Source organism: Calidris pugnax, unplaced genomic scaffold (genome assembly GCF_001431845.1).
Source record: "Calidris pugnax isolate Ruff unplaced genomic scaffold, ASM143184v1 scaffold36, whole genome shotgun sequence".
Classification (NCBI taxonomy): Eukaryota; Metazoa; Chordata; class Aves; order Charadriiformes; family Scolopacidae; genus Calidris; species Calidris pugnax.
In genome coordinates this window covers 1,280,991-1,306,562 of record NW_015090825.1, presented here as the reverse complement: position 1 = coordinate 1,306,562, position 25,572 = coordinate 1,280,991, and the positions used below count along the sequence as shown (strand labels likewise).

The 25,572-nt window shown below is 45.3% G+C and overlaps 1 protein-coding gene across 8 annotated transcripts; it reads left to right on the top strand.

The window, feature by feature from the left end:
* The first annotated feature begins 4,614 nt into the window (after positions 1-4,614).
* Positions 4,615-25,163, top strand: LOC106886842 (C-type lectin domain family 4 member E-like). 8 transcript variants are annotated; one of them, XR_001411746.1, is made up of 7 exons: positions 14,739-14,952; positions 15,836-15,934; positions 17,122-17,214; positions 19,950-20,104; positions 20,313-20,443; positions 20,739-21,168; positions 25,081-25,163. XR_001411746.1 is itself a non-coding variant. In XM_014940078.1 (7 exons), the coding sequence occupies exons 1-6, from the start codon at positions 14,916-14,918 to the stop codon at positions 20,896-20,898; spliced, it is 675 nt and encodes a 224-aa protein (XP_014795564.1). In that variant the 5' UTR covers positions 14,739-14,915; the 3' UTR covers positions 20,899-20,935; positions 21,214-21,427. The 8 variants fall into 8 exon arrangements, 7 of the variants coding, with proteins under 7 accessions (XP_014795570.1, XP_014795568.1, XP_014795564.1 ...); XM_014940078.1 differs by lacking the exon at positions 25,081-25,163 and adding an exon at positions 21,214-21,427 and having other exon boundaries at positions 20,739-20,935; XM_014940079.1 differs by lacking the exon at positions 25,081-25,163 and having other exon boundaries at positions 17,122-17,208; positions 20,739-21,427.
* Positions 25,164-25,572: the final 409 nt, after the last annotated feature.

The window sequence follows — 25,572 nt, the reverse complement described above, 5'->3', positions numbered from 1 at the left end:
GATTGAACGTGTTGACAGGACAGCAGTACTGGAGTGTATGTACAATGGTCTATTTTGATCTCCAATCTAAACAATCAGATCAAGGGCCTGTTCTTAAGTGCTACACCTGATTTTTCCCTGTATTAAAACAAATACTATAGCAGAAGTCAATTTTTAAGGTATATGTTGAGATCCTGAGCCATGCAGTTCCTTGTCTTGCGTCTGTGGTTTCTTTTTCTAGAGTGAATGTTACAGAATCTTGCTGTTAAGGCCACTGTCACACACTGACAGCAGCGACAGGAGTCAGAGGCTCTCTGCAACTCCTCCAGATCTCGTGAGCCATAGCTGAGCAGCTTCTTCAGCAAGAGAGCTGGGAAGTAAGGGATACAAGGATCAAGAGTTTCTTTTCACTGTCTCCAGATAAACATATGTCAAACCTATGAATAATCCAAAGTAAATGAAGTGACCTACATTAATAATACTGCAGATCATTTATGTGTACATCCAATAGCACATGCTACCCAGAAAGATCCCCCAAGTCCTTCAACTATCCTGAATTTAAAAATCTTTATTCTATACTTGGAAGCAAAATGTTCAAATGCACCTATTTTTTCTTCTGATGAAATCCTACAACTATTCTCTTTTGAAGTTTTGGGGTTTCTAAGCTGAGAGAGAGCTGAAGACTTCATGATTTGATGCTCAGGAATTAACACCTAACAGTGCATGATTATCTCCTCAGCCCTGACATTTGAAAAATCTCCACAAAGCTAGTTTTAATATCGCAGAAAATAGACCTTGCTCACTTTTCTGCAGTAGAGGATATTCTTCCAAATTGGGTACTTTTGACACTGACACTTAATGTTTCTGTACAACCTCTTTTTGCCTCTGGTCTTTTTTGGTGTCTTTAATAAAGGCTTTTTGATTGTTCCTGCCTGTTTGTACACAATATGATGACATTCTGTTAATGTATCTCCGGTTATATCCAAGATGTCAAAAGTGTTTCCTTCATAATGTACTGGCAGAGCATGAAGAACTATATTATGCACTAATTTCATTTAGCATTTTCATCATGATGTCATGTTAATAAATCTTGCTGATACCAAAAATATACGGGCATTGTTGGTACAGAGTGTATGAACATTATCTGAAAATAATCAGATATCACCGAATTCTATAGTATGGGAAAATGAGTGAAATTTTAGAGTACAGAACTATTTTGAACTCATCATCACAAGTTTCTTTTCTAAGCTAAGAGCTTATCAATGGATAATGGCACAGAGGAAAAAAACTCTGGGCATATTAGCTCAAGATATACTGAAACTGAAATAAATGCAGAAGATAATGGGGAGGGGGAGTGAAGAACCAGCCATAAGATCGGTTTTGTTAAACATAATTTGTTTAAGCCTTGAAAAATTAAAGTCTGGGAGAGTTTCTGTGATTATTCTCTATGAATTCATTGGAGGGCTAAACTCCCAAAATGAGAAAGAAACCTACCTCAGATCTCTCCAACAGCAGCAACTGCATGGAAGCCCTTCCAGAAAATATATTGGGGATCTGCCTGTGCAGATCTGCGGGGATCTGTGCTGGCCTGGAGCTAGGGAATGTCTTCAGGTTTCCCCAGCATTGCGTTATCTACATAACATTGATCTGATCTGCACCTGTTTCCCTGGCTTCTCCCCTGGGAACGAGTCTGAGGAATATGGTGTTTTATTTTAAAAGAATAACACACACTCATGTGTTCAGGCATGGCTTGGCACTCATTACTTCTTCTTTACATTAAAAGGGGAAAAGCCTAAGGAATTGTACCTTCCACTCTAGGCAGAAGATTCATGATGACTCAGAGAATCTGTCTGACAGTCTGGGACAGGCTCCTGAGAGTGCTGTTTCCTATCTTAGCAATGTGTTGTTGATCATGGCCATGAGCCCACAGCTTTATCTGATCTTTCAGATCCTCTAGGCGTGGTGTATCTTAAGGTCCAAGGCCTAGAAGGCAATTGCTTCTTTTATGAAAGCCGGTGCAGAGGCTGGAGCGTAGTACTTGGGGTAGCCGAGGCTGAGAAGATGTGCTGCAGTGTTCTCTCTCCTACAGGGTCTCTGTCTCCTGGGGTCTACTGAGAGCTTCAGACTTCTTCTCTTGGTCTACCGCACTGCTGTAGTGCCCCTGAGTGGTGGTGAGGACATGAACGATTGGGTTGGAGTTTGCCAGCATAGGCCTGAAACTGCACACCAACTACAAACTGCTGCTGTTACAGAAGATCTTATTTTCACAAGAAACCTGAATGTTGTGAGGCCAGTTATTGATTTGCTGGGAAGAGTAGTTTGGGTTGTGATGCTGAGAAGGAAGTCGTCTGCTGCCTCTCTGCTTTAGACCCTCTGCACACACCAAAGTGAATTCGTGTAAGGGCACTTGCACAGACCTTCATCTTGGTCAAATGGCCAGGATAGCAAGACCTGATAAAATAGGAATGTGAATGTAAACAGCTCTGTGAATTGAATACCTGAAACTGTCTGAGAGGGTGTTTACACCAAACCCACCATTGTTAAAGAGCAACATGCTCACCAGCTTAACAGTAACCAGGGAATTAAAGGTTTTTGAGACAGAGTCAGTCTGAAAGCAAAGTTTAGAAGAAGCAAGACATTTTTAGCAAAGAGAAGAGGGAGAAGTGGGAAGGAAGCGCCAGTCAAAACCTGGTTTGAAGTTGCCCTGCAACTTTACAACCTGTCTGTAAAAGAGCATCCTTCCTGCTGGGTGCTGTGGGTAGCCTGCATTCCTGGCAGTAAAGGGTGCAACATCTAGACACCCACAACTTCAGCGTGCATATGTGACCTTGTGCTTTCTCACTGGCCTGTGGGTTAGCAGACTGTAGGAAGTGGGTACACATGAACCCTACATCTCCAGCAGCATGAGAATAGAGGAATCCCTGCTACCAGAAAAGGGGATGTGTTCTTGCAGCCCACACTTCATGTGATGAGGGTGCATTGCACAAATAATAATGTGAACGTGTGTCTGTCTCGGGGTTAGAGTTTTGGGGGATTAGTTACATAACGATGTTTAGAAATGTACAGGTGTTTATTAATATTTCGTGTCTGGTATTGTGCTTTATCTGTTGGACTGCTCATATTGATCCTCGATATACAGGTTATGGTTTGTCAGTTAATTAGATGTCATGAATAAATCAGTAAAGTGCTTAGATCTCTCCTGATTAGATTTAACCCCCCTGAGCACATTTTCCTTCTGACAGTTTTGTACCCTCTGCATGATCCTCTTATGAGGAAAGGCTGAGAGACCTGGGTCTGTTTAGCCTGCAGAAGAGAAGACTGAAAGGGGACCTCATAAATGCTTATAAATATCTAAAGGACATGTGTCGAGAGGAGGGGGCCAGACTCTTTTCAGTGGTGCTCAGGGACAGGAAAAGAGGCAGTGGACACAAACTGGAACACAGGGAATTCCATCTCAACACAAGGAAAAACTTCTTTACTCTGAGGGTGACAGCACTGGAACAGGCTGTCCAGAGAGGTTGTGGAGTCTCCTTCTCTGGAGATACTCAAAACCCGCCTGGGTGCATTTCTGTCCAGCCTGTTCTAGGTGAACCTGCTTTGGCAGGGGAGTTGGACTAGATGATCTCTGAAGGTCCCTTACAACCCCTACCATTCTGTGATTCTGTGATACCTTCTATGACAGTACCAACAAGCACATGTATGGACCATCTTTCCAACACAACGGAGTCATTGGGTGGTTCAACCCTGCCTGCAGCCTGTTGTGCATGAAAAAACATACTCAGAGGATATTTTCTGCACACAGTTTAAGCTTGTCTGCGTTTGTAACCAGCTTTGTGTGCTGCTTTTTTGAGTCTTCAACTGATGTGCTTGCACTATTGTTAGCTCTCCATTCCTTCCTCCGTCCGCCTGTGCATGCCCCTTCACAGGGAGAAACTAGCTGATGGAACATGGAAGAGCAAAGGCTGCATACCCACCCCAGTCCATTCAGAGTACAATGAGACCTAGTAGAGATTATTTACCCTTAGGGGTATCCTTAGGGACACTTTATCCTGCAGGGTTTTGAATCAAGCTGCCTTGAGCAGTGCTAGAAGCACCATGTCTGGCTGTACCTGTTGTAGTCATGACCAAGTAAAACTTCATGATCTGTAATGGACAGGGTTTCTGGCACTGTCTAGTGATCCCTTCTGACCTCCAGCTCCATAATGACAGGTCACATGCAACCCCTCCACTCAAACCTCCATTGTCTTTTCCTGAGTAATTAGTTAAAAACAGTTCTTGGTTCTGCTCTGAGGTACTGGGCACAGGCTTCACATTGAGACTTGCCCAGGACTAGGTCACAGATATGCTTTCCTGTTTCTTTCTGACTCGCCTTTGCAGGACATCGTGAGTGGGTTTAATCCTTTACTAGCAAATACCAGCAGTATAGGCATTTTCACATATACATACTCACTCACCAGGGAAGAACAAACACCAAAGAGGTCAGCCAGTAGTATATGTCAAACTGCTTGAATGTGTGCAAAAGGAGGTTGTTTGAACTAGACGTGCTACTCTTCATCCGTTTTAATTTGCATCTGTGAGTTTCTGTGTTGCAACGAGCATCTTGTGAAATGTCCTGGCAGAGAAACGGTGAAAATTCCCCCATCACCATGTGTTGTGGGGAACACCCAGGAAACAGCATTTTGTGCACACCAGATTAGAGGGCAGTGTGTGAGCTGCCCTGGTGCAGTCTTCTGTGTGAGACAAAGCCTGTACTCATGGCCATGTTGGCAATGTGGACTCTTGGTGGAGAAGAGTGATACTGCAGTAGAGATAATGAATCGCCGAGGGAGAGTCAGTTCCGGAACTGCAGGTAACCACAAAACTTTCCTTTCTGTCCTGGAGAAGAAGGAGGAGGTGGGGGAAAATCCAGGGCCGGGATAGAGAATGGCATGGTACAGTGGCTCTCATAGCAGGAGAAGGGGCTTAGGACAAGAGCAAAGGAACAGATGAGGGAATTGGGGAGTGCCTGGGCTGGGAGAATGACCTTTTTCCCAGAGGCAGGGGGAATAAAGTCCAAGCAAATTATGGTCTACCATCCTCTTCAGTGTTGTTTCCATAAACAATGAGATTGAAGAGCACTATCTTACTGTCATCGTCAGGTAAAACTGTCTGCATCAAGCTAACACAAGTCACTGCTCCCATCTCCTGGTGTCTCTAAGGAGAACCAAGCGAGGGCTCTTCCAAGAGCTTCAAAGTGCCATTCTCCCTTTGGAAATGATCTCTTCTGTGTGTCTGCCTCTGCAAACACTGATCCGGGCAGCCACTCCTTTGAGTAACTGTATTGCTATTGAATAAAATGACTTAGGGGATAGAGTCAAAATAAAGGTAGCTGAGAGAAAGAAGATCTAAAGAGAGATGAAGAGGAGGGAGCATTCAGTGGAGGACAGGGGAGGGCAACAAGGAAGATGTGTTGGGGAGAAAGGAGATGTGACAGGACAAAGAAAGAACAGGGCTTGTGATAGAAAGTGAAATAAAAGAGCAGCTTCAGGGCAGCCCCCTATTCTGTGGGTCTGACCCACTGCTAATGACAGGCAGCAGGACCTGGTTACAGCAGGATGTGGGTACAGCACCTGTGGGGCTCCCCAGGCCTTGGAACGAGGGTACCAGCAGGCTGTTGGGGTACTGAGCTATCTGGGTTATCCTGTCCCTGACTCTGGGCTTGGGGATTCCCACTCTTCCCTTGTGTTTTTCAGCCCCAGCAGAAGAGAGAAGCTGCTCCTGGCTGAACCCCTGGGTCTTCCTTGTTTCTGTCCTTGCCATCAAAACTGCCTTTGTAACCATCTGCTGCTTCGGTGGGTTCCAGGGTCTCTTAATTCCTCTGGGATGAAGGGAGTCATTGGCTGCTTTTTGTCAGATGGAAAGACAATATCCTAGTCTGAGTCAGCAGGCGAGTGCCCTTTGCCAAAACAGCCTGTTCTGCTGCCCCTCTCCCCGCTCTGTCCTCTTAGTCAGGGAGTAGGGTCCCTCCCACCGTTGAGGTTTGTTCCCTGGCAGGGTCTTCTCTCTGCTCCTCTCACTTTCCCACCTGCTGAATAAAGTCAGTTCTGGATGAAAACAGTCAGTTTCTCCCCTTCTACCAAGAGCTGAGAAGTGTCTTTTGTATCAGAGAGCATCTAGGTAGCTTCGCTGAAGGCTGGCTGTTGGATATTGGTTCTCCTGACCTGGTATCTCTCTCTCTGAGAGCTCCCTGTGACAATGTTGGAACCAAGGTGCCAGTGTGATCTCCTTGGAAATACTGGTACCAGGGCTGCCCATATTTTAGCAAGGTAGGGGTAAATCCACCAAAATTCTCCAGCTGCATCCCAGCCACAGTGCCTGGAGCAATCACAAGGGAAATCCTTTGCTTGTACTGTCCTGGAGTATCCTATTGCTCTGTCATGACTCTTCCATGCTTCTTCCTAACTCCCTTGGGTGAAGCCAAGTTACCATGCTTCTTCCTAACTCCCTTGGGTGAAGCCTCAACACCCACCAGTTCTTGATAAAGGTAAAAAAGATAAGGAACTTTATCCTGCCACCTCCCTCTGCTCAGTCCTGCACCTCTTGTGCTTTTTCCAGGAGTTCCTCTTCAACTTGGTAAAAGGATAAAGGAACTTTATCACTTTTACCTTTTTGATAAGTGTAAATATTGTGCTCTAAAGCTGGAATGCCCAGGAAGACTAAGAGGGAATGCATATTAATATTCTTCTTTTATTAAGCTTATCCCATGGTTTCTTTGACCCTTTCCTGACCCCATCTTCAAAGGATGTCTAAGCTGGTTTTGTCAGCTGGGAAAATGAGCCTCCCAGCCAGCAAAGGCGAGTGGAGCTCATCCCATTAATGCCTGTTCCAAAGGCATGAATGATCAACAGCGGAAGAAACAGCCTGCTGTTTCTCATCTCCCCTGGGGGGCTGCTCAAGGCCAGTAAAGCTTTTTTGGTGCATTCTGGGCCCTGACACAAAATTTTGCAATGAAACATTTTAGCCCCCTGCCTTCAGGATGAAAATCTGCTTCTTCTTTGTGAGCACTTTAGGGAAAATAATCCATCTTTGAAATTTATTTGTGTCCGCTATTTATCATGAAGATTTTCCCCCATGTATTTCCTTCAGAGCCAGAACTTAGATTATAAAGCTTCTAGGGAAAGCTGGAGAGGGTGCTAGGGTCATTTTCATCAATACAAACCATACAGTTATTTGGCTATACAAATTTACAAACTGTCCTGGCAATAGCATCTTCCTCGTCAGAGCTGAAAATAGGAAAACACCAGTGTCAACAGAAATTTCTTCTACAGACAGAATTATATTTTCACACCTCCTCTCCACTCCAGTAGAGTACAGGGAGTACAGTCATCTGCAATGTCTGTAGCTCTGGCAAAAGTCACTTGCCTTTTTTTGCTCTTTGGTTTGGGTAGTACCAAGGATTGGAAATGGAGCAAAAGAGCACACAATATACACATTAAACTTTTGCTTTTGGTTGATACATTTGATATTCCAGCACAGAAGGTGGAAGCACATTAGCAATATCCACTCATGACAAACGACTCAAAAGAATGAGTTAACGTAAAGAGAATTTATTGTGTTTTTTTCACAGATTGCCAAGACTGGTTGTGGTTTACCTTCCCTGCGGGTTCGATGCCTGCTGGCTACCCAGTCACACGCCATTTGGAGCCAGTAACAGAGGTGGTAGATGTACAGTCCCTCCAAGCCAATGGCCTTTGGGATGCCAGTCATGAGCTGGGGCACAATCAGCAGCAATCTGAATGGGAGTTTCCCCCTCACACCACCGAAGCCATCTGCAGCCTCTGGTCTGTTTAAGTCAATGAGACCGAATTGGGCATCCCAAGAGATAAGACCCACAATGCGCTTGCACTAGAACTTAGAAAGAGGAGGATTCAAGATTACATTGAAAATGGAGCACAGCTGAAGGACTGGGAAGTATTTACTGCCCTGGAGACATACCTGCAGGTAATCTGCAAGAAAATTAAGCTTACAACAGATTTACAAACTGATCATTTTAATCCAGAGCTGCTTCTTTCCTTTTCCTCACTTTCTGCAACCATTTGATCTCTACCCTGGATTATGAGGGAATTTAGAAATAGGATGAGGTGTAACAGTTCTAAACTGAAAGAGGGTAGATTTAGACTAGATATTAGGAAGACATTTTTTACGATGAGGGTGATGAGACACTGGAACAGGTTGCCCAGGGAAGTTGTGGATGCCCCATCCCTGGAAGTGTTCAAGGCCAGGCTGGATGGGGCTTTGAGCAACCTGGTCTGGTGGGAGGTGTCCCTGCCCATGGCAGGGGGTTGGAACTCGGTGATCTTTAAATTCCCTACCAACTACAACCATTCTATGATTCTAAATACTGGATTTTTGGTTTCATGTGAATAATAGAAATATAGACTTGTTGAATGCTCTGATGGGGTTAAAGGGCTATCCCGATTCTTCAGTAGGCTTTCAGAATTTGTTGAGTAGCTACACTTATAGAAAAGAAAGAAAAATACCCTGTAAAAAGATCAGTAACTGAATTTAGTAAAAGATTCTGTAAAGAATGCAGGTAGAGTAATTCTAAAATTCCATACATATTTTTGGAACTGTTACTTTTTTCATATGATTCATAGCTGCAAGAGACCTTTGGATGGGAAGCCTTCACTGAAATAGTTTCTGAATGCCAAAATATGTCTGAGGTCCCAGATGATAATGACTCAAAAATTAATCTGTGGGCAGATACCTTTTCTCATCTGGTGAAGAAGAATTTGACTCCTTTCTTTAAGGCCTGGGCATGGCCAATCAAGGAGGGCCTTTCCCAGCAACTGACTGTTTCTTTCCCCAGTTGGTCAGATGATCCAATGAAGCAATATATCTCCTAAGCATGTTTTTGTTCATAAAAATGAAAATGTGATTTTCTGTGATAAAGCCAGTGCTCTGCCATAGTTTGGTGTGGTGTTGTGTCTGGTATGGTATTATAATGAACCTGAGAAGCAGTTCTACCCAGGGCAGGGGGTTTGGAACTCGATGGATCTTTAAGGTCCCTTCCAACCCAACCCATTCTATGATTCTATGATTGTATATGTGATAGAAGAGTTTGTTTTTGGCTCCCTCCTAAGTCTGCCTTTGTATGATAGGGTCCCCCTACTTCCTTTCCTGACAGAAGTCCTTTTAGCCACAGAAGAGGAAATATTTGCTGTCTTAATACCTATGAAAATTAATTCCTATTAGAAAGAGGTACAGGAAGGCTATCTGTACAAATACCAGTGGACACAGAGAAGCGCTTTTTCCATAAAGTGATGATTGTGGACCAAAGGCCACTACACTGCATTAGTATATCTGTTGAAGTCAATTATTTGTGGGCTGAAATCAAAGCTTATCAAAAGTAATGGAAAAAACTGTGCCTGACTTCAGTTGCCTCTCGATCCTGTTTTGCACCTTGCCTTATCACAGAAATGAAAGTGAACTATGTTCAACCCTTCAACGTGGTAACTCCCCAGCCACTTTACTTTGACCTCCATACTTAAACAGCTTAGCACTTGTTAAGCAGCCAGAGTTACACTGGGATGAACGTGCCCATATATTCCAGCTCCTCATGCTAGGGAGGGAATTGGGTTTGCTGAGCACAAAGCTTTATGTCTTTTTCAAATTCCTTTCTCTTTTTTCCCCTCTATTTCCTTGTCTAAAAGATTCTCTGTTCCAGACTTACTCTTGTTACAGATATGACAAGTTTATTGATTGAGATCATTAGAAGAAGAGTAGGAACAGAAGAAAAAAGTAACTTTAAAATGGAGAAATGTTAGGAGATAATGAAGCTAGAAATAAATGGAAGAACTCAGATGAAATTACAGCTAGAGCAATGAGAAACAAGAATGATCATTCAAAGGAAAACCTTGATGGCCAGCCTTGATCTTTGTTTAATGTTTAGAAAAGGGGTTGTCTTCACGCTCTGCTTTCAGAGTTTGTAGCTGTGTATTGAGAAACTGCTGCTTCAGATCATGTCAGAAGCAAAACAATGTCTGGGCAGTAAAGTTATCCTCTTGATCCTCAGCTAGAATAAACTTGCAGATATCTAGTGAATGTAGAGTTGTGGCAACTCACTCTGCCTGAGGATCTAAGGCAGCAGGGGCCTCACCTCACCGGATTGAACGTGTTGACAGGACAGCAGTACTGGAGTGTATGTACAATGGTCTATTTTGATCTCCAATCTAAACAATCAGATCAAGGGCCTGTTCTTAAGTGCTACACCTGATTTTTCCCTGTATTAAAACAAATACTATAGCAGAAGTCAATTTTTAAGGTATATGTTGAGATCCTGAGCCATGCAGTTCCTTGTCTTGCGTCTGTGGTTTCTTTTTCTAGAGTGAATGTTACAGAATCTTGCTGTTAAGGCCACTGTCACACACTGACAGCAGCGACAGGAGTCAGAGGCTCTCTGCAACTCCTCCAGATCTCGTGAGCCATAGCTGAGCAGCTTCTTCAGCAAGAGAGCTGGGAAGTAAGGGATACAAGGATCAAGAGTTTCTTTTCACTGTCTCCAGATAAACATATGTCAAACCTATGAATAATCCAAAGTAAATGAAGTGACCTACATTAATAATACTGCAGATCATTTATGTGTACATCCAATAGCACATGCTACCCAGAAAGATCCCCCAAGTCCTTCAACTATCCTGAATTTAAAAATCTTTATTCTATACTTGGAAGCAAAATGTTCAAATGCACCTATTTTTTCTTCTGATGAAATCCTACAACTATTCTCTTTTGAAGTTTTGGGGTTTCTAAGCTGAGAGAGAGCTGAAGACTTCATGATTTGATGCTCAGGAATTAACACCTAACAGTGCATGATTATCTCCTCAGCCCTGACATTTGAAAAATCTCCACAAAGCTAGTTTTAATATCGCAGAAAATAGACCTTGCTCACTTTTCTGCAGTAGAGGATATTCTTCCAAATTGGGTACTTTTGACACTGACACTTAATGTTTCTGTACAACCTCTTTTTGCCTCTGGTCTTTTTTGGTGTCTTTAATAAAGGCTTTTTGATTGTTCCTGCCTGTTTGTACACAATATGATGACATTCTGTTAATGTATCTCCGGTTATATCCAAGATGTCAAAAGTGTTTCCTTCATAATGTACTGGCAGAGCATGAAGAACTATATTATGCACTAATTTCATTTAGCATTTTCATCATGATGTCATGTTAATAAATCTTGCTGATACCAAAAATATACGGGCATTGTTGGTACAGAGTGTATGAACATTATCTGAAAATAATCAGATATCACCGAATTCTATAGTATGGGAAAATGAGTGAAATTTTAGAGTACAGAACTATTTTGAACTCATCATCACAAGTTTCTTTTCTAAGCTAAGAGCTTATCAATGGATAATGGCACAGAGGAAAAAAACTCTGGGCATATTAGCTCAAGATATACTGAAACTGAAATAAATGCAGAAGATAATGGGGAGGGGGAGTGAAGAACCAGCCATAAGATCGGTTTTGTTAAACATAATTTGTTTAAGCCTTGAAAAATTAAAGTCTGGGAGAGTTTCTGTGATTATTCTCTATGAATTCATTGGAGGGCTAAACTCCCAAAATGAGAAAGAAACCTACCTCAGATCTCTCCAACAGCAGCAACTGCATGGAAGCCCTTCCAGAAAATATATTGGGGATCTGCCTGTGCAGATCTGCGGGGATCTGTGCTGGCCTGGAGCTAGGGAATGTCTTCAGGTTTCCCCAGCATTGCGTTATCTACATAACATTGATCTGATCTGCACCTGTTTCCCTGGCTTCTCCCCTGGGAACGAGTCTGAGGAATATGGTGTTTTATTTTAAAAGAATAACACACACTCATGTGTTCAGGCATGGCTTGGCACTCATTACTTCTTCTTTACATTAAAAGGGGAAAAGCCTAAGGAATTGTACCTTCCACTCTAGGCAGAAGATTCATGATGACTCAGAGAATCTGTCTGACAGTCTGGGACAGGCTCCTGAGAGTGCTGTTTCCTATCTTAGCAATGTGTTGTTGATCATGGCCATGAGCCCACAGCTTTATCTGATCTTTCAGATCCTCTAGGCGTGGTGTATCTTAAGGTCCAAGGCCTAGAAGGCAATTGCTTCTTTTATGAAAGCCGGTGCAGAGGCTGGAGCGTAGTACTTGGGGTAGCCGAGGCTGAGAAGATGTGCTGCAGTGTTCTCTCTCCTACAGGGTCTCTGTCTCCTGGGGTCTACTGAGAGCTTCAGACTTCTTCTCTTGGTCTACCGCACTGCTGTAGTGCCCCTGAGTGGTGGTGAGGACATGAACGATTGGGTTGGAGTTTGCCAGCATAGGCCTGAAACTGCACACCAACTACAAACTGCTGCTGTTACAGAAGATCTTATTTTCACAAGAAACCTGAATGTTGTGAGGCCAGTTATTGATTTGCTGGGAAGAGTAGTTTGGGTTGTGATGCTGAGAAGGAAGTCGTCTGCTGCCTCTCTGCTTTAGACCCTCTGCACACACCAAAGTGAATTCGTGTAAGGGCACTTGCACAGACCTTCATCTTGGTCAAATGGCCAGGATAGCAAGACCTGATAAAATAGGAATGTGAATGTAAACAGCTCTGTGAATTGAATACCTGAAACTGTCTGAGAGGGTGTTTACACCAAACCCACCATTGTTAAAGAGCAACATGCTCACCAGCTTAACAGTAACCAGGGAATTAAAGGTTTTTGAGACAGAGTCAGTCTGAAAGCAAAGTTTAGAAGAAGCAAGACATTTTTAGCAAAGAGAAGAGGGAGAAGTGGGAAGGAAGCGCCAGTCAAAACCTGGTTTGAAGTTGCCCTGCAACTTTACAACCTGTCTGTAAAAGAGCATCCTTCCTGCTGGGTGCTGTGGGTAGCCTGCATTCCTGGCAGTAAAGGGTGCAACATCTAGACACCCACAACTTCAGCGTGCATATGTGACCTTGTGCTTTCTCACTGGCCTGTGGGTTAGCAGACTGTAGGAAGTGGGTACACATGAACCCTACATCTCCAGCAGCATGAGAATAGAGGAATCCCTGCTACCAGAAAAGGGGATGTGTTCTTGCAGCCCACACTTCATGTGATGAGGGTGCATTGCACAAATAATAATGTGAACGTGTGTCTGTCTCGGGGTTAGAGTTTTGGGGGATTAGTTACATAACGATGTTTAGAAATGTACAGGTGTTTATTAATATTTCGTGTCTGGTATTGTGCTTTATCTGTTGGACTGCTCATATTGATCCTCGATATACAGGTTATGGTTTGTCAGTTAATTAGATGTCATGAATAAATCAGTAAAGTGCTTAGATCTCTCCTGATTAGATTTAACCCCCCTGAGCACATTTTCCTTCTGACAGTTTTGTACCCTCTGCATGATCCTCTTATGAGGAAAGGCTGAGAGACCTGGGTCTGTTTAGCCTGCAGAAGAGAAGACTGAAAGGGGACCTCATAAATGCTTATAAATATCTAAAGGACATGTGTCGAGAGGAGGGGGCCAGACTCTTTTCAGTGGTGCTCAGGGACAGGAAAAGAGGCAGTGGACACAAACTGGAACACAGGGAATTCCATCTCAACACAAGGAAAAACTTCTTTACTCTGAGGGTGACAGCACTGGAACAGGCTGTCCAGAGAGGTTGTGGAGTCTCCTTCTCTGGAGATACTCAAAACCCGCCTGGGTGCATTTCTGTCCAGCCTGTTCTAGGTGAACCTGCTTTGGCAGGGGAGTTGGACTAGATGATCTCTGAAGGTCCCTTACAACCCCTACCATTCTGTGATTCTGTGATACCTTCTATGACAGTACCAACAAGCACATGTATGGACCATCTTTCCAACACAACGGAGTCATTGGGTGGTTCAACCCTGCCTGCAGCCTGTTGTGCATGAAAAAACATACTCAGAGGATATTTTCTGCACACAGTTTAAGCTTGTCTGCGTTTGTAACCAGCTTTGTGTGCTGCTTTTTTGAGTCTTCAACTGATGTGCTTGCACTATTGTTAGCTCTCCATTCCTTCCTCCGTCCGCCTGTGCATGCCCCTTCACAGGGAGAAACTAGCTGATGGAACATGGAAGAGCAAAGGCTGCATACCCACCCCAGTCCATTCAGAGTACAATGAGACCTAGTGGAGATTATTTACCCTTAGGGGTATCCTTAGGGACACTTTATCCTGCAGGGTTTTGAATCAAGCTGCCTTGAGCAGTGCTAGAAGCACCATGTCTGGCTGTACCTGTTGTAGTCATGACCAAGTAAAACTTCATGATCTGTAATGGACAGGGTTTCTGGCACTGTCTAGTGATCCCTTCTGACCTCCAGCTCCATAATGACAGGTCACATGCAACCCCTCCACTCAAAGCTCCATTGTCTTTTCCTGAGTAATTAGTTAAAAACAGTTCTTGGTTCTGCTCTGAGGTACTGGGCACAGGCTTCACGATGAGACTTGCCCAGGACTAGGTCACAGATATGCTTTCCTGTTTCTTTCTGACTCGCCTTTGCAGGACATCGTGAGTGGGTTTAATCCTTTACTAGCAAATACCAGCAGTATAGGCATTTTCACATATACATACTCACTCACCAGGGAAGAACAAACACCAAAGAGGTCAGCCAGTAGTATATGTCAAACTGCTTGAATGTGTGCAAAAGGAGGTTGTTTGAACTAGACGTGCTACTCTTCATCCGTTTTAATTTGCATCTGTGAGTTTCTGTGTTGCAACGAGCATCTTGTGAAATGTCCTGGCAGAGAAACGGTGAAAATTCCCCCATCACCATGTGTTGTGGGGAACACCCAGGAAACAGCATTTTGTGCACACCAGATTAGAGGGCAGTGTGTGAGCTGCCCTGGTGCAGTCTTCTGTGTGAGACAAAGCCTGTACTCATGGCCATGTTGGCAATGTGGACTCTTGGTGGAGAAGAGTGATACTGCAGTAGAGATAATGAATCGCCGAGGGAGAGTCAGTTCTGGAACTGCAGGTAACCACAAAACTTTCCTTTCTGTCCTGGAGAAGAAGGAGGAGGTGGGGGAAAATCCAGGGCCGGGATAGAGAATGGCATGGTACAGTGGCTCTCATAGCAGGAGAAGGGGCTTAGGACAAGAGCAAAGGAACAGATGAGGGAATTGGGGAGTGCCTGGGCTGGGAGAATGACCTTTTTCCCAGAGGCAGGGGGAATAAAGTCCAAGCAAATTATGGTCTACCATCCTCTTCAGTGTTGTTTCCATAAACAATGAGATTGAAGAGCACTATCTTACTGTCATCGTCAGGTAAAACTGTCTGCATCAAGCTAACACAAGTCACTGCTCCCATCTCCTGGTGTCTCTAAGGAGAACCAAGCGAGGGCTCTTCCAAGAGCTTCAAAGTGCCATTCTCCCTTTGGAAATGATCTCTTCTGTGTGTCTGCCTCTGCAAACACTGATCCGGGCAGCCACTCCTTTGAGTAACTGTATTGCTATTGAATAAAATGACTTAGGGGATAGAGTCAAAATAAAGGTAGCTGAGAGAAAGAAGATCTAAAGAGAGATGAAGAGGAGGGAGCATTCAGTGGAGGACAGGGGAGGGCAACAAGGAAGATGTGTTGGGGAGAAAGGAGATGTGACAGGACAAAGAAAGAACAGGGCTTGTGATAGAAAGTGAAATAAAAGAGCAGCTTCAGGGCAGCCCCCTATTCTGTGGGTCTGACCCACTGCTAATGACAGGCAGCAGGACCTGGTTACAGCAGGATGTGGGTACAGCACCTGTGGGGCTCCCCAGGCCTTGGAACGAGGGTACCAGCAGGCTGTTGGGGTACTGAGCTATCTGGGTTATCCTGTCCCTGACTCTGGGCTTGGGGATTCCCACTCTTCCCTTGTGTTTTTCAGCCCCAGCAGAAGAGAGAAGCTGCTCCTGGCTGAACCCCTGGGTCTTCCTTGTTTCTGTCCTTGCCATCAAAACTGCCTTTGTAACCATCTGCTGCTTCGGTGGGTTCCAGGGTCTCTTAATTCCTCTGGGATGAAGGGAGTCATTGGCTGCTTTTTGTCAGATGGAAAGACAATATCCTAGTCTGAGTCAGCAGGCGAGTGCCCTTTGCCAAAACAGCCTGTTCTGCTGCCCCTCTCCCCGCTCTGTCCTCTTAGTCAGGGAGTAGGGTCCCTCCCACCGTTGAGGTTTGTTCCCTGGCAGGGTCTTCTCTCTGCTCCTCTCACTTTCCCACCTGCTGGATAAAGTCAGTTCTGGATGAAAACAGTCAGTTTCTCCCCTTCTACCAAGAGCTGAGAAGTGTCTTTTGTATCAGAGAGCATCTAGGTAGCTTCGCTGAAGGCTGGCTGTTGGATATTGGTTCTCCTGACCTGGTATCTCTCTCTCTGAGAGCTCCCTGTGACAATGTTGGAACCAAAGTGCCAGTGTGATCTCCTTGGAAATACTGGTACCAGGGCTGCCCATATTTTAGCAAGGTAGGGGTAAATCCACCAAAATTCTCCAGCTGCATCCCAGCCACAGTGCCTGGAGCAATCACAAGGGAAATCCTTTGCTTGTACTGTCCTGGAGTATCCTATTGCTCTGTCATGACTCTTCCATGCTTCTTCCTAACTCCCTTGGGTGAAGCCTCAACACCCACCAGTTCTTGATAAAGGTAAAAAAGATAAGGAACTTTATCCTGCCACCTCCCTCTGCTCAGTCCTGCACCTCTTGTGCTTTTTCCAGGAGTTCCTCTTCAACTTGGTAAAAGGATAAAGGAACTTTATCACTTTTACCTTTTTGATAAGTGTAAATATTGTGCTCTAAAGCTGGAATGCCCAGGAAGACTAAGAGGGAATGCATATTAATGTTCTTCCTTTATTAAGCTTATCCCATGGTTTCTTTGACCCTTTCCTGACCCCATCTTCAAAGGATGTCTAAGCTGGTTTTGTCAGCTGGGAAAATGAGCCTCCCAGCCAGCAAAGGCGAGTGGAGCTCATCCCATTAATGCCTGTTCCAAAGGCATGAATGACCAACAGTGGAAGAAACAGCCTGCTGTTTCTCATCTCCTTGTTCAATACAGAGCTTGTTAACATAACAGAATCTCTGTGGGGGCTCTAAGCCAGAAGGTGGAGGATTGGACAGGTTCCTCATGAATGAGGAGGAAAGGATGACAGCAGCCCTTCTCTTCTTTTTCCTCTCTTCCCAGTTGTTTTCCTTCATGGAAGCTATGGCCAGTCCAAGACTCTGCTCCAGAATGCTACAGAGTGGTACTGCGTCTCCAACATATCTGCAGGTAAACGTAAGTGATGCTAAGAGCCTCATAAGCAACACTAAGAACCTCAACAAAATTTATTCCAGTGTCAGTCTGCCTTTGAGGTTGGGAATGTGGTTGTCAAACAGAGGTGGATTTTTTTAAGGAAGGAAGCCAGAGAGTTGAAGAAAGAAAATGCCGTATTGCACAATTTTATTTAGGATGCTATGAAAACATGTTCTGGGCCAGTGGAAGAGAATGGGTTGTTCCAGATCTACATCATGATTGTGAGGGGTCTGGAGCACAAGTCTTATGAGGAGAGGCTGAGGGAGCTGGGGTTGTTCAGGCTGGAGAAGAGGAGGCTGAGGGGAGACCTTATTGCTCTCTCCAACTACCTGAAAGGAGGGTGTAGAGAGGTGGGGGTCGGTCTCTTCTCCCAAGTCACAGGCGACAGGACAAGAGGAAATGGCCTCAAGTTGCGCCAGGGGAGGTTCAGGCTGGATATTAGGAAAAATTTTTTCACTGAAAGGGTTCTCAGCCATTGGAATGGGCTGCCCAGGGAGGTGGTTGGGGCACCATCCCTGGTGGTGTTCAAAAGACGGGTTGATGTAGTGCTGGGAGGTATGGTTTAGTGATGGTGATGCTTCTTGTTTGTTGTGCGGGTGTCTATTTTTGTCAGTCAGGTTGACGGTTGGACAAGATGATCTTTAAGGTCCCTTCCAACCTAGAAGATTCTGGGATTCTGTGATTTGATCACCCTTCCTACTCTTCCCCTCTCACGGGCCCTCACACAACCCCTCAACTGCTAATCTAGTGCACTAATCTAGCTGCAAGTGCTTCATCCTTCTGTAAGGGCTGGTTCAATCCAGCTCCACTCCCTCGCTGGCTCACTGCCTGTTTGCACAAGCATCATGGCCAGCCTGGGGGACAGAGGTAGCAGTGGTAGAAGGTTGTTGTTACACAGTTTAGAGTCGTTGGAGAGCTGGGCTGCAATCATACATGAAGAGATGGCAATGGCAAGAGTTCGAATTCCTGCAGTGCAAATTCCCAAACTCTGTTCAGAGATCTGTTGTCACCTGGGCACTGCATACAGAAGCAGGTTGTGGTTTCCACAGGGACTAACCCATACATGTTGAGGACATCTGAGCTAGCTCTTCAGACTCCCTTTACAGTCCATGATAAAAAGGTGTTTGCAGGGACAAAATAGACATGGTCCACCTATTGTTATGGTGGACATCTCTGGAAGGCCAGACAGGTTGTGTTCTACACAGGCTCAATTTGCTGTTTCATGGGAAAAAAGCCCTGCTTAGCTTCACGAGGCACAAGCATGCTCACCAAACAGCAGACAGACTCTCCTAATCAACACATTTAAGAATTCAGAAGAAATTGTCCAGCATCGCACAGTCATGTGGGAAAACTTTAGCTTTCATTGTGGAATTAGGAATGGCTTTTGCAGAGTACATGATGGCTACAGGCCATCCCTCAGCTGTGAAAGACCAGGGTGAGCAGCACAGAGATAGAGAGCTCAAAGTTCCTTAGGCTGCTTGAACTTGATTCTGCGTACTGTTTGATGCTCTCTCTAGTGCCATGGTGTGTCTTTCTACAAAGATACATAATGGTGTACCTTGAGTGGGTCTAATATATACGAGCACAGGTAGGTTAACAAAAGTTTTGCTAGCTGTTCCACTCACTGGACTCTATTCCCTCAGTTTGGTGCCAAGAATGGGATGGATGAGAGAGGAGATGGGATGGGATGGGATGGGATGGGATGGGATGGGATGGGATGAGATGAGATGAGATGAGATGAGATGAGATGAGATGAGATGAGATGATGAGATGAGATGAGATGAGATGAGATGAGATGAGATGAGATGAGATGAGATGAGATGAGATGAGATGAGAGATTTTGTGCTGTGAAGAAAGCTCTTGAAGGGCATAAGGTTATCTGGATCCACCTTGAATGAATATGATGTGTTTGTTTGCTATGGCTGGGCTGAAGCATTGGCTTGACCAGGGCATTGTCACTGCATGCAATTGCCTGAAGAGCTCCTGACTTGGGAAACCCAAGAAAAGAGTCCCTATGAGGTCTAAAATTCAGAGAAAACACCTAAGTTAGTACATACAAGGGTGCAATTGTTTGTTGTTTTTTTTTGGATGAACTTTTCAGCCTGATATATTCTATACAGAGATCTATTCAGAGTATTATATATACAGATCATAGATAGAGAGATGTAGTCTTAAAGCCTGTAGCCTCATGCTTTGAGAGAATATGTCTGTGTTTTTTAAGCCATCATGTGACTTTCTGGTTATAAGGCAGATCTCTAGGAAAACATGGCTAGTGTAGGAAACTGCCTGTGGTGGCAGCAAGACTGTCAGAGCAGTTTACTGTACATGTCTGTCAGTCTGCATGAGTCAAGAGCTAAACACTTGGACAACACTTCTCTGATGTAAGTGTTCCCGGAGGAGTGTGAGTCAACGACTTCCCATCTCAATTCCTCAGGAGGGACAAGGCAGAAACTGTGTCTCTCACTAAACAGAGGTTGCATGGACGTGGCAGAACAGACAGAGAAAGGGAAAGGCACTGCAGGCAGGGGCCTCGTGAAAGGAGCCTGTTGGATTGTTGATAGCTTTACTTGTGGAGTACAGAAGAGAGCATTTACCTCTGTGTAGATTAAAGACATGGTTCAAACCCCTCCCTGAACACCTGGGACCCTCCACTGAGCTCACTAAGATGAAGGACAGCACATCTTGTTCAAAAGCAAGTTTGTTTTTTTCCCCCACAGAGGAGGGCTGCGTGTACTGTCCAAAAGGCTGGAAACACTTTCAAGAAAAGTGCTATTATCTGTCAGCTGATAAAATGTCCTGGCCTGAGAGTGTGCAGAACTGCACTGGGATGATGGGCTCCCAGCTGGTGGTGATCAACAGCAAAGAAGAGCAGGTAGGTGCAGGGCTGAGGGAGGGGAACAGCAGCCAGAGACACAATGCCAGGTCTTGGAGGGGACTCAGATCCCCTCCTTGCTCCTGCAGGGGAGGGAGGATGTTCTTTTTGCACCCCTCCAGCACCAGCTCCCCTCCCCATCCCACAGGGATTCCTGCCGCCTCCCTCTGCTCAGTCCCACACCTCATGGACATTGTGCTTTTTCCAGGAGTTCCTCTTCAACTTGGCGAAAGAAGTATCTACTAAAGCCTTTGAAACAAAGTTCTACATAGGCTTAGCTGCTTCTGAAAGTGGGCAATGGCAGTGGGTGGATCAGACTCCCTATAACAAGGCAGCCACGTGAGTATCCCAGAGGGAGTGAGGAAGGTCCTGTTACTCACACCCCCGCAGTCAAAGTGACCAATACCCTATGTAAGGCAGGTATGTGTCAGAGAGGGGTCCCTGTCCCTAACTGCACTGCAAGTCAGAAAACTTGACTAGTTTTCTAGTCAAAAACTTGACTAGTCTTCCTTGCCAGAGCTCCTGATCTCTGTTAAGGTAATCTTCCCCTTTCTCTTCCACAGCTGCTTAGGTGGCTTCGCTCCCACTGTCATGCATGCCAGTGTGTTCCAAATAAAGGAACTTTCTTTTACAGGTTCTGGAAACCCGGGGAACCCAATTTACTCTTTGCAGAAAAGTGTGCTGCAATTCATGTCAAGGGAAAAAGAGACCCCAACACTTACAGTAACTGGAACAACGTCCTTTGCTTTACAAGTTGCTATCGAATTTGTGAACTGACAGTCAAATATGTCTGAGGAAGGAAACTCCACTTTGGATGAAGGACCTGAAGGAGTATCCTTGAAAAAGGGCAGCTCATGAAAGAGCTGAAAGAAAGCTGGCCGGAGCCCACACAAATGCTTTGTTTTGCAAATTAGGATGAGCAAGTCTGCCATAGAATCCCAGCTCTGAAGGACCTCAGTTCCCAGCCTGTGCCCCTGTAACTCTTTCCAAGCTGGAGATCAGTCCTGGATAAAATCACTCAAACTGATTTCAAGAACCTACTGCACCTCTTTTTACCTTCTCAGGTGGGTGGCCTGATCCTCCAATACTTTCCTTGACTCCTTGCCCAGTTGATATCTCAATGATGCAGAAAAAGCCTTCTCTGTTTCATGAAAGGTTACTGGTCCTACAAATCACTGGAGCAGACAGTGGAGTGTGCCTGGCCCACCCCTAGAGGGAACAATTATTCATGGCTTGTCTTTAATAGTTCCTTCTTCCTTCAGCATATTCTGTGTTGATAAGTTAAAAAAACCCCACATCAATAAATGTTAATCCAGCTCTTTGTATGAGGCTGTCTTTTGAGTGACAAGTCCCAGCCCCTTGCCAACCCAACCTCTCTGCATGGAGGTTTTAACTTTTCAGTGTGTTCAGTGAGAGTATTATTGTGAATATGTTGGACTGGCCAGGAGCAGAAGCAACCTGGTGTTCATCTGCAGAGCGTGTGAGAAAGGCCATGAACCCTGTTGGAGAATCACGTGTGAGGGAAGCAACAGAGCAGGCTGTGTAGTAGTCAGTGCCAACAGCTGCTTATAGAGGATGCAGCAGAAAGGTGATGGATTTTGGGGATCCTGCTGAGACATGTGGCAGGATTAAGCATGGCAATGGAGGGGAAGAGAAAGCAACCAAATATCACACGAAGGATAACAGCCAGAGTCACAGAATCACAGAATGATATGGGGTTGAAAGGGACCTCTGGAGATCATCTAGCCCAATCCCCCTGCTGAGTCTCCCCAGCAGGGATTTCTAATGTGAGAAAAGAGTAGAAGACCACTATTGGAGACATCTGCAATGATGTCTCAAGGCACACAGAAGTCTTGAGCAAGTCCTCTGCTTCATTTTATCCAAACCTCTGTCTATATATTCTTCCCCTTTCATCAATAATATCCATATTTCTGAAGATCTGGGAGATTCCAGTTGGGAATAAAAATACACCCTGAAAAATTAGTTCTGGACGATTATTTTTTTTTTAATTAATCAAAAATCTGAGCACAAATTCATGTTATTTTCACCTGAGGCCATGCATTTCCCACATTTCTGTTTTAGCCATTGGACCAAAAGCTTGGCTGTTGCAACATCTTGGCCTCCTATTTTCTGAAGTTGCTGGAATCTTTTCACAATGGAGAAAACTTGGTTGTCCCGTCCAACATGATAGCAAACAAAAACATTGTAATGGACTTCTCTTTTTAATTTCCCCCAACTCAGTTCTGGAAACCGCAGCAGTGGGGTTTTTGAGGAAGAAAAAGGGGTAGATAAGGCAGACAGGGAGTGGCTAATGTTTTACAAGAGGTTTTAGAAGCAGCTGCAGTTCTGATTACTGAGATGTGGTATGGTGGAGAGAAAAACTCACACCAGAAGACTGGTTTGCAAGAAAACTTAACTTGCTAGAAACAGTTTCCAAGCCTCAGATTTGGAATGTAAAGTTTTTCTTTGGATCCTTGGAGATGATACTAGGTTTGCCTGCAGAATTCCTGAAGGGAAGCTCCTGATCCCATCTCCCTGCAAACACACACACATACACACACAAGTGCAAACCAATTCTCTTACATTAGTTGTACAAAAAAAGCAAATGAAGTTAGACAGAGGAATTGGTCCCAGTCCCTGCTTTGTGCAGCCACTGTTGAAGGAGAAGTGGTGAAACTGAGCAAGAGTTCCAGCCATGTCTCTGAGTAATGTCAGTGCCCTTGACTAGACCACCCCAATGGCAGCATTCAGGGTTTAGGCAGAATAATGCGAAAGCCTTCCTCTCTGTATTCCTCTCAATGTATTCCTCTTTGATACAGATTTGTCTGAAAGAGGTAACTCTCCAACATATGAGAAACAGGCACTATGCCTCAAGTCTGCCTTGATTCAGGAGGCAGCAGATTTCATAGCAAGAGGCCAAGGTGAAGGTATACAGTCAAATACAGTACTTTCAGAAAGCTTCAGAAGGACAACCCCTGCATATTGAACCAGGAGGTTGGGTGGAAAGGACAAAAAGTGTACCAGATTAGCACACTTCATGATGGCATCTGCAGTCCTTGTTTTCAAGTTCGCATCCTGGTCACACCCCAGCCACCTGTCAGAACAAGACCTGGATGCTCACCACTCCTTGGCACGTTAACTTTTCCTTTGGAGAGGAACTCAGGTCTGAGGATCGGGAAGAGGCCACAGTGACATTCACTTCTGACCATACATACACTGAAGACATGGTCTGACTGCAGCGAAAAAAGGTTCTGTTGTGGTTCAGACTTGAGCTAGCTTCTGGCTTTACTCGGGAACCCCTGTGATGCCCAGTCTTTGAGATACTGTCTCCAGCTGGAAAAGTGTCAGAAGAGCCATACTGGAGTGACAGCCTGGGAATACACCTCATACCCCTGCATATTGCTCCTTTCTGCACAACCAGTTCTCCCCACTCCCTCAATCCTAATCTGCAAGTCTTAGAAATTTCCCAGTAGGAAACTTGTTGTGGGGAAGGTGATGGTGTGCCCTGCTGGTTTTGTCCCACCTGCTTGGATAGCAGACTAGGTAGAAAGGGAAGTTGGTTTCCTTTCAGCTGCTGGTAAGCACTCTGTCCAAGTTAGAGAGTGGCATAAGGGAACAACTTTCCTCTGAAAGGGCTTGCATTAGGTAGGATAAGCTTCCTACCGAACTGGAGTTGCTACAAGAAGAATCATGATTTGTACCATGCTACAGTATGTTACTGAAAGTAACCATCATAGAATCATAGAACGGCTTAGGTTGGGACAGACCTTAAAGATCATCTAGTTTTAACCTCCTGCCATGGGCAGGGACACCTCCCACTAGATCAGGTTGCTCAAAACCCCATCCAGCCTGGGCTAGATATATGACACAGGGGGGAAGTGGTAAATTGTGCTGTTCTGCCCACAACTAGAGCATTGGGCTTAGCCAGAGCCAGAGGGGAATAGGGGAAGTCTGAGGCAAAGTAAGAAATATAGTGAAAAGAAATCTGTAAGTAGGACCTGTGAGGAGAGATGAGGCTTGGCAGTGTGAAAAAGCAGTCGGAAGAGGGGAGAAGCATCTTAGCCACAGAGAACACAGAGGTCATGTTCCCACCAGCGGACACAGGAGGGAGGACATTAACTCTAATAGCAGCAGAGAAGGATTATGTTCTACATGATCATGATCTACATGGCTATCCTGTGAGGCTGGAGAGGACAGGAAGGGGAAAGGTGGCTATTTTCCAGCACTGCGCTTCTCCAGTTCCCTGATACCACCACGAGTCTCTGCCAACCACCACTTTCTGACACGACTTCGTGTTGCCGTGCGTTACTGACAGCATTCTGTGGGATGACGTCAGATCCCTACAGGTGTCAATACTACACTGGTGAGAATACCCTCGTCAACGAGTGGGGATGGCTAGTTTCCAGAAAAGGACTCCAGACTCTTCCCACCTGAGATTACGTGGTTGCACAACATCAGGCAGTTGTAAACCCCAGGAACTTGGGCACCCAAGATGGACCAGGCAAGCAGGTGCCCGAGCCAGCTCCCAGGCAGACCTGGGGGTCCGAGAGACCAGAAGTCTTGGCCTCCTACCAAAGAGATCTTTTTCTCTTTGTTTCTGGCCTGAGACAGAGTACAGGGGGAGGCATGGGTCAGCTGTGGACTGACTGAATGACTAAGCCTCACTATTTATATGTAAGTCCATATTACATATATGTAAACAGGTATTTTTTTCAGAGAGGGGAACAGGATCAGTCTGCTCCTGCTGTTTATGTTTGCATCAGTGCTTTCTGTCTGTGTTGACCTGTCTGGCTGCAGACAGGAGTCTTTTTCTTCTATATGTGTATGTATATGTACATATACGCTCAGTCTCACTACCTGCTGGAGCTGGGGACCCGGAGGGGCAGCAGCTTTGCCTCTGCTGGGCTGTGGGATTGAGCCAAATCTCCTGAGCAGCTTGTCTCCAGTACAAATTCTCCTCTCTCTCTGGGACCCAGAGAGAGGATTCACTTCCACAGGTAGGACAGAGCCGCACCGCCAGGAGATGTACACCATTGTTGTGTGGGGAGCTGGCACTCTTTGGTCAGGAAAGCTCAGGTGGGTGATGTTTCTCGAGGTGGGGGCACAGGGGCCAGGAAATGGGAATGGATGGAGAAAAGGTGTGATGCACAGAGGCGTATGGTCTGCAGCAGGACACGAAGGCAATGCACTTCTGGTAGGCACCTCATGTGCAGCAGCAGCTCTGCCCCTCTGCTGCATGGTCTCACCTGGCCTGTTGGCCTCCCAGGAAGGCTGCTACATCAGGTGAGCCTGGGATCAGCTCTGAGTTGGGAAGAGGAGCTCTGCCTCGAGGTGGCACCGAAGGCCCCAGCCATTTTTCCGCTGGGGACAGTCCCACCTACTTGGTCAACCATGTGGAGCTCAGACTTCTGGTGGAAGCTCCCATTACCCTCCCAGGAAAGACTTTCAGCCATGGAAACAAACACTCA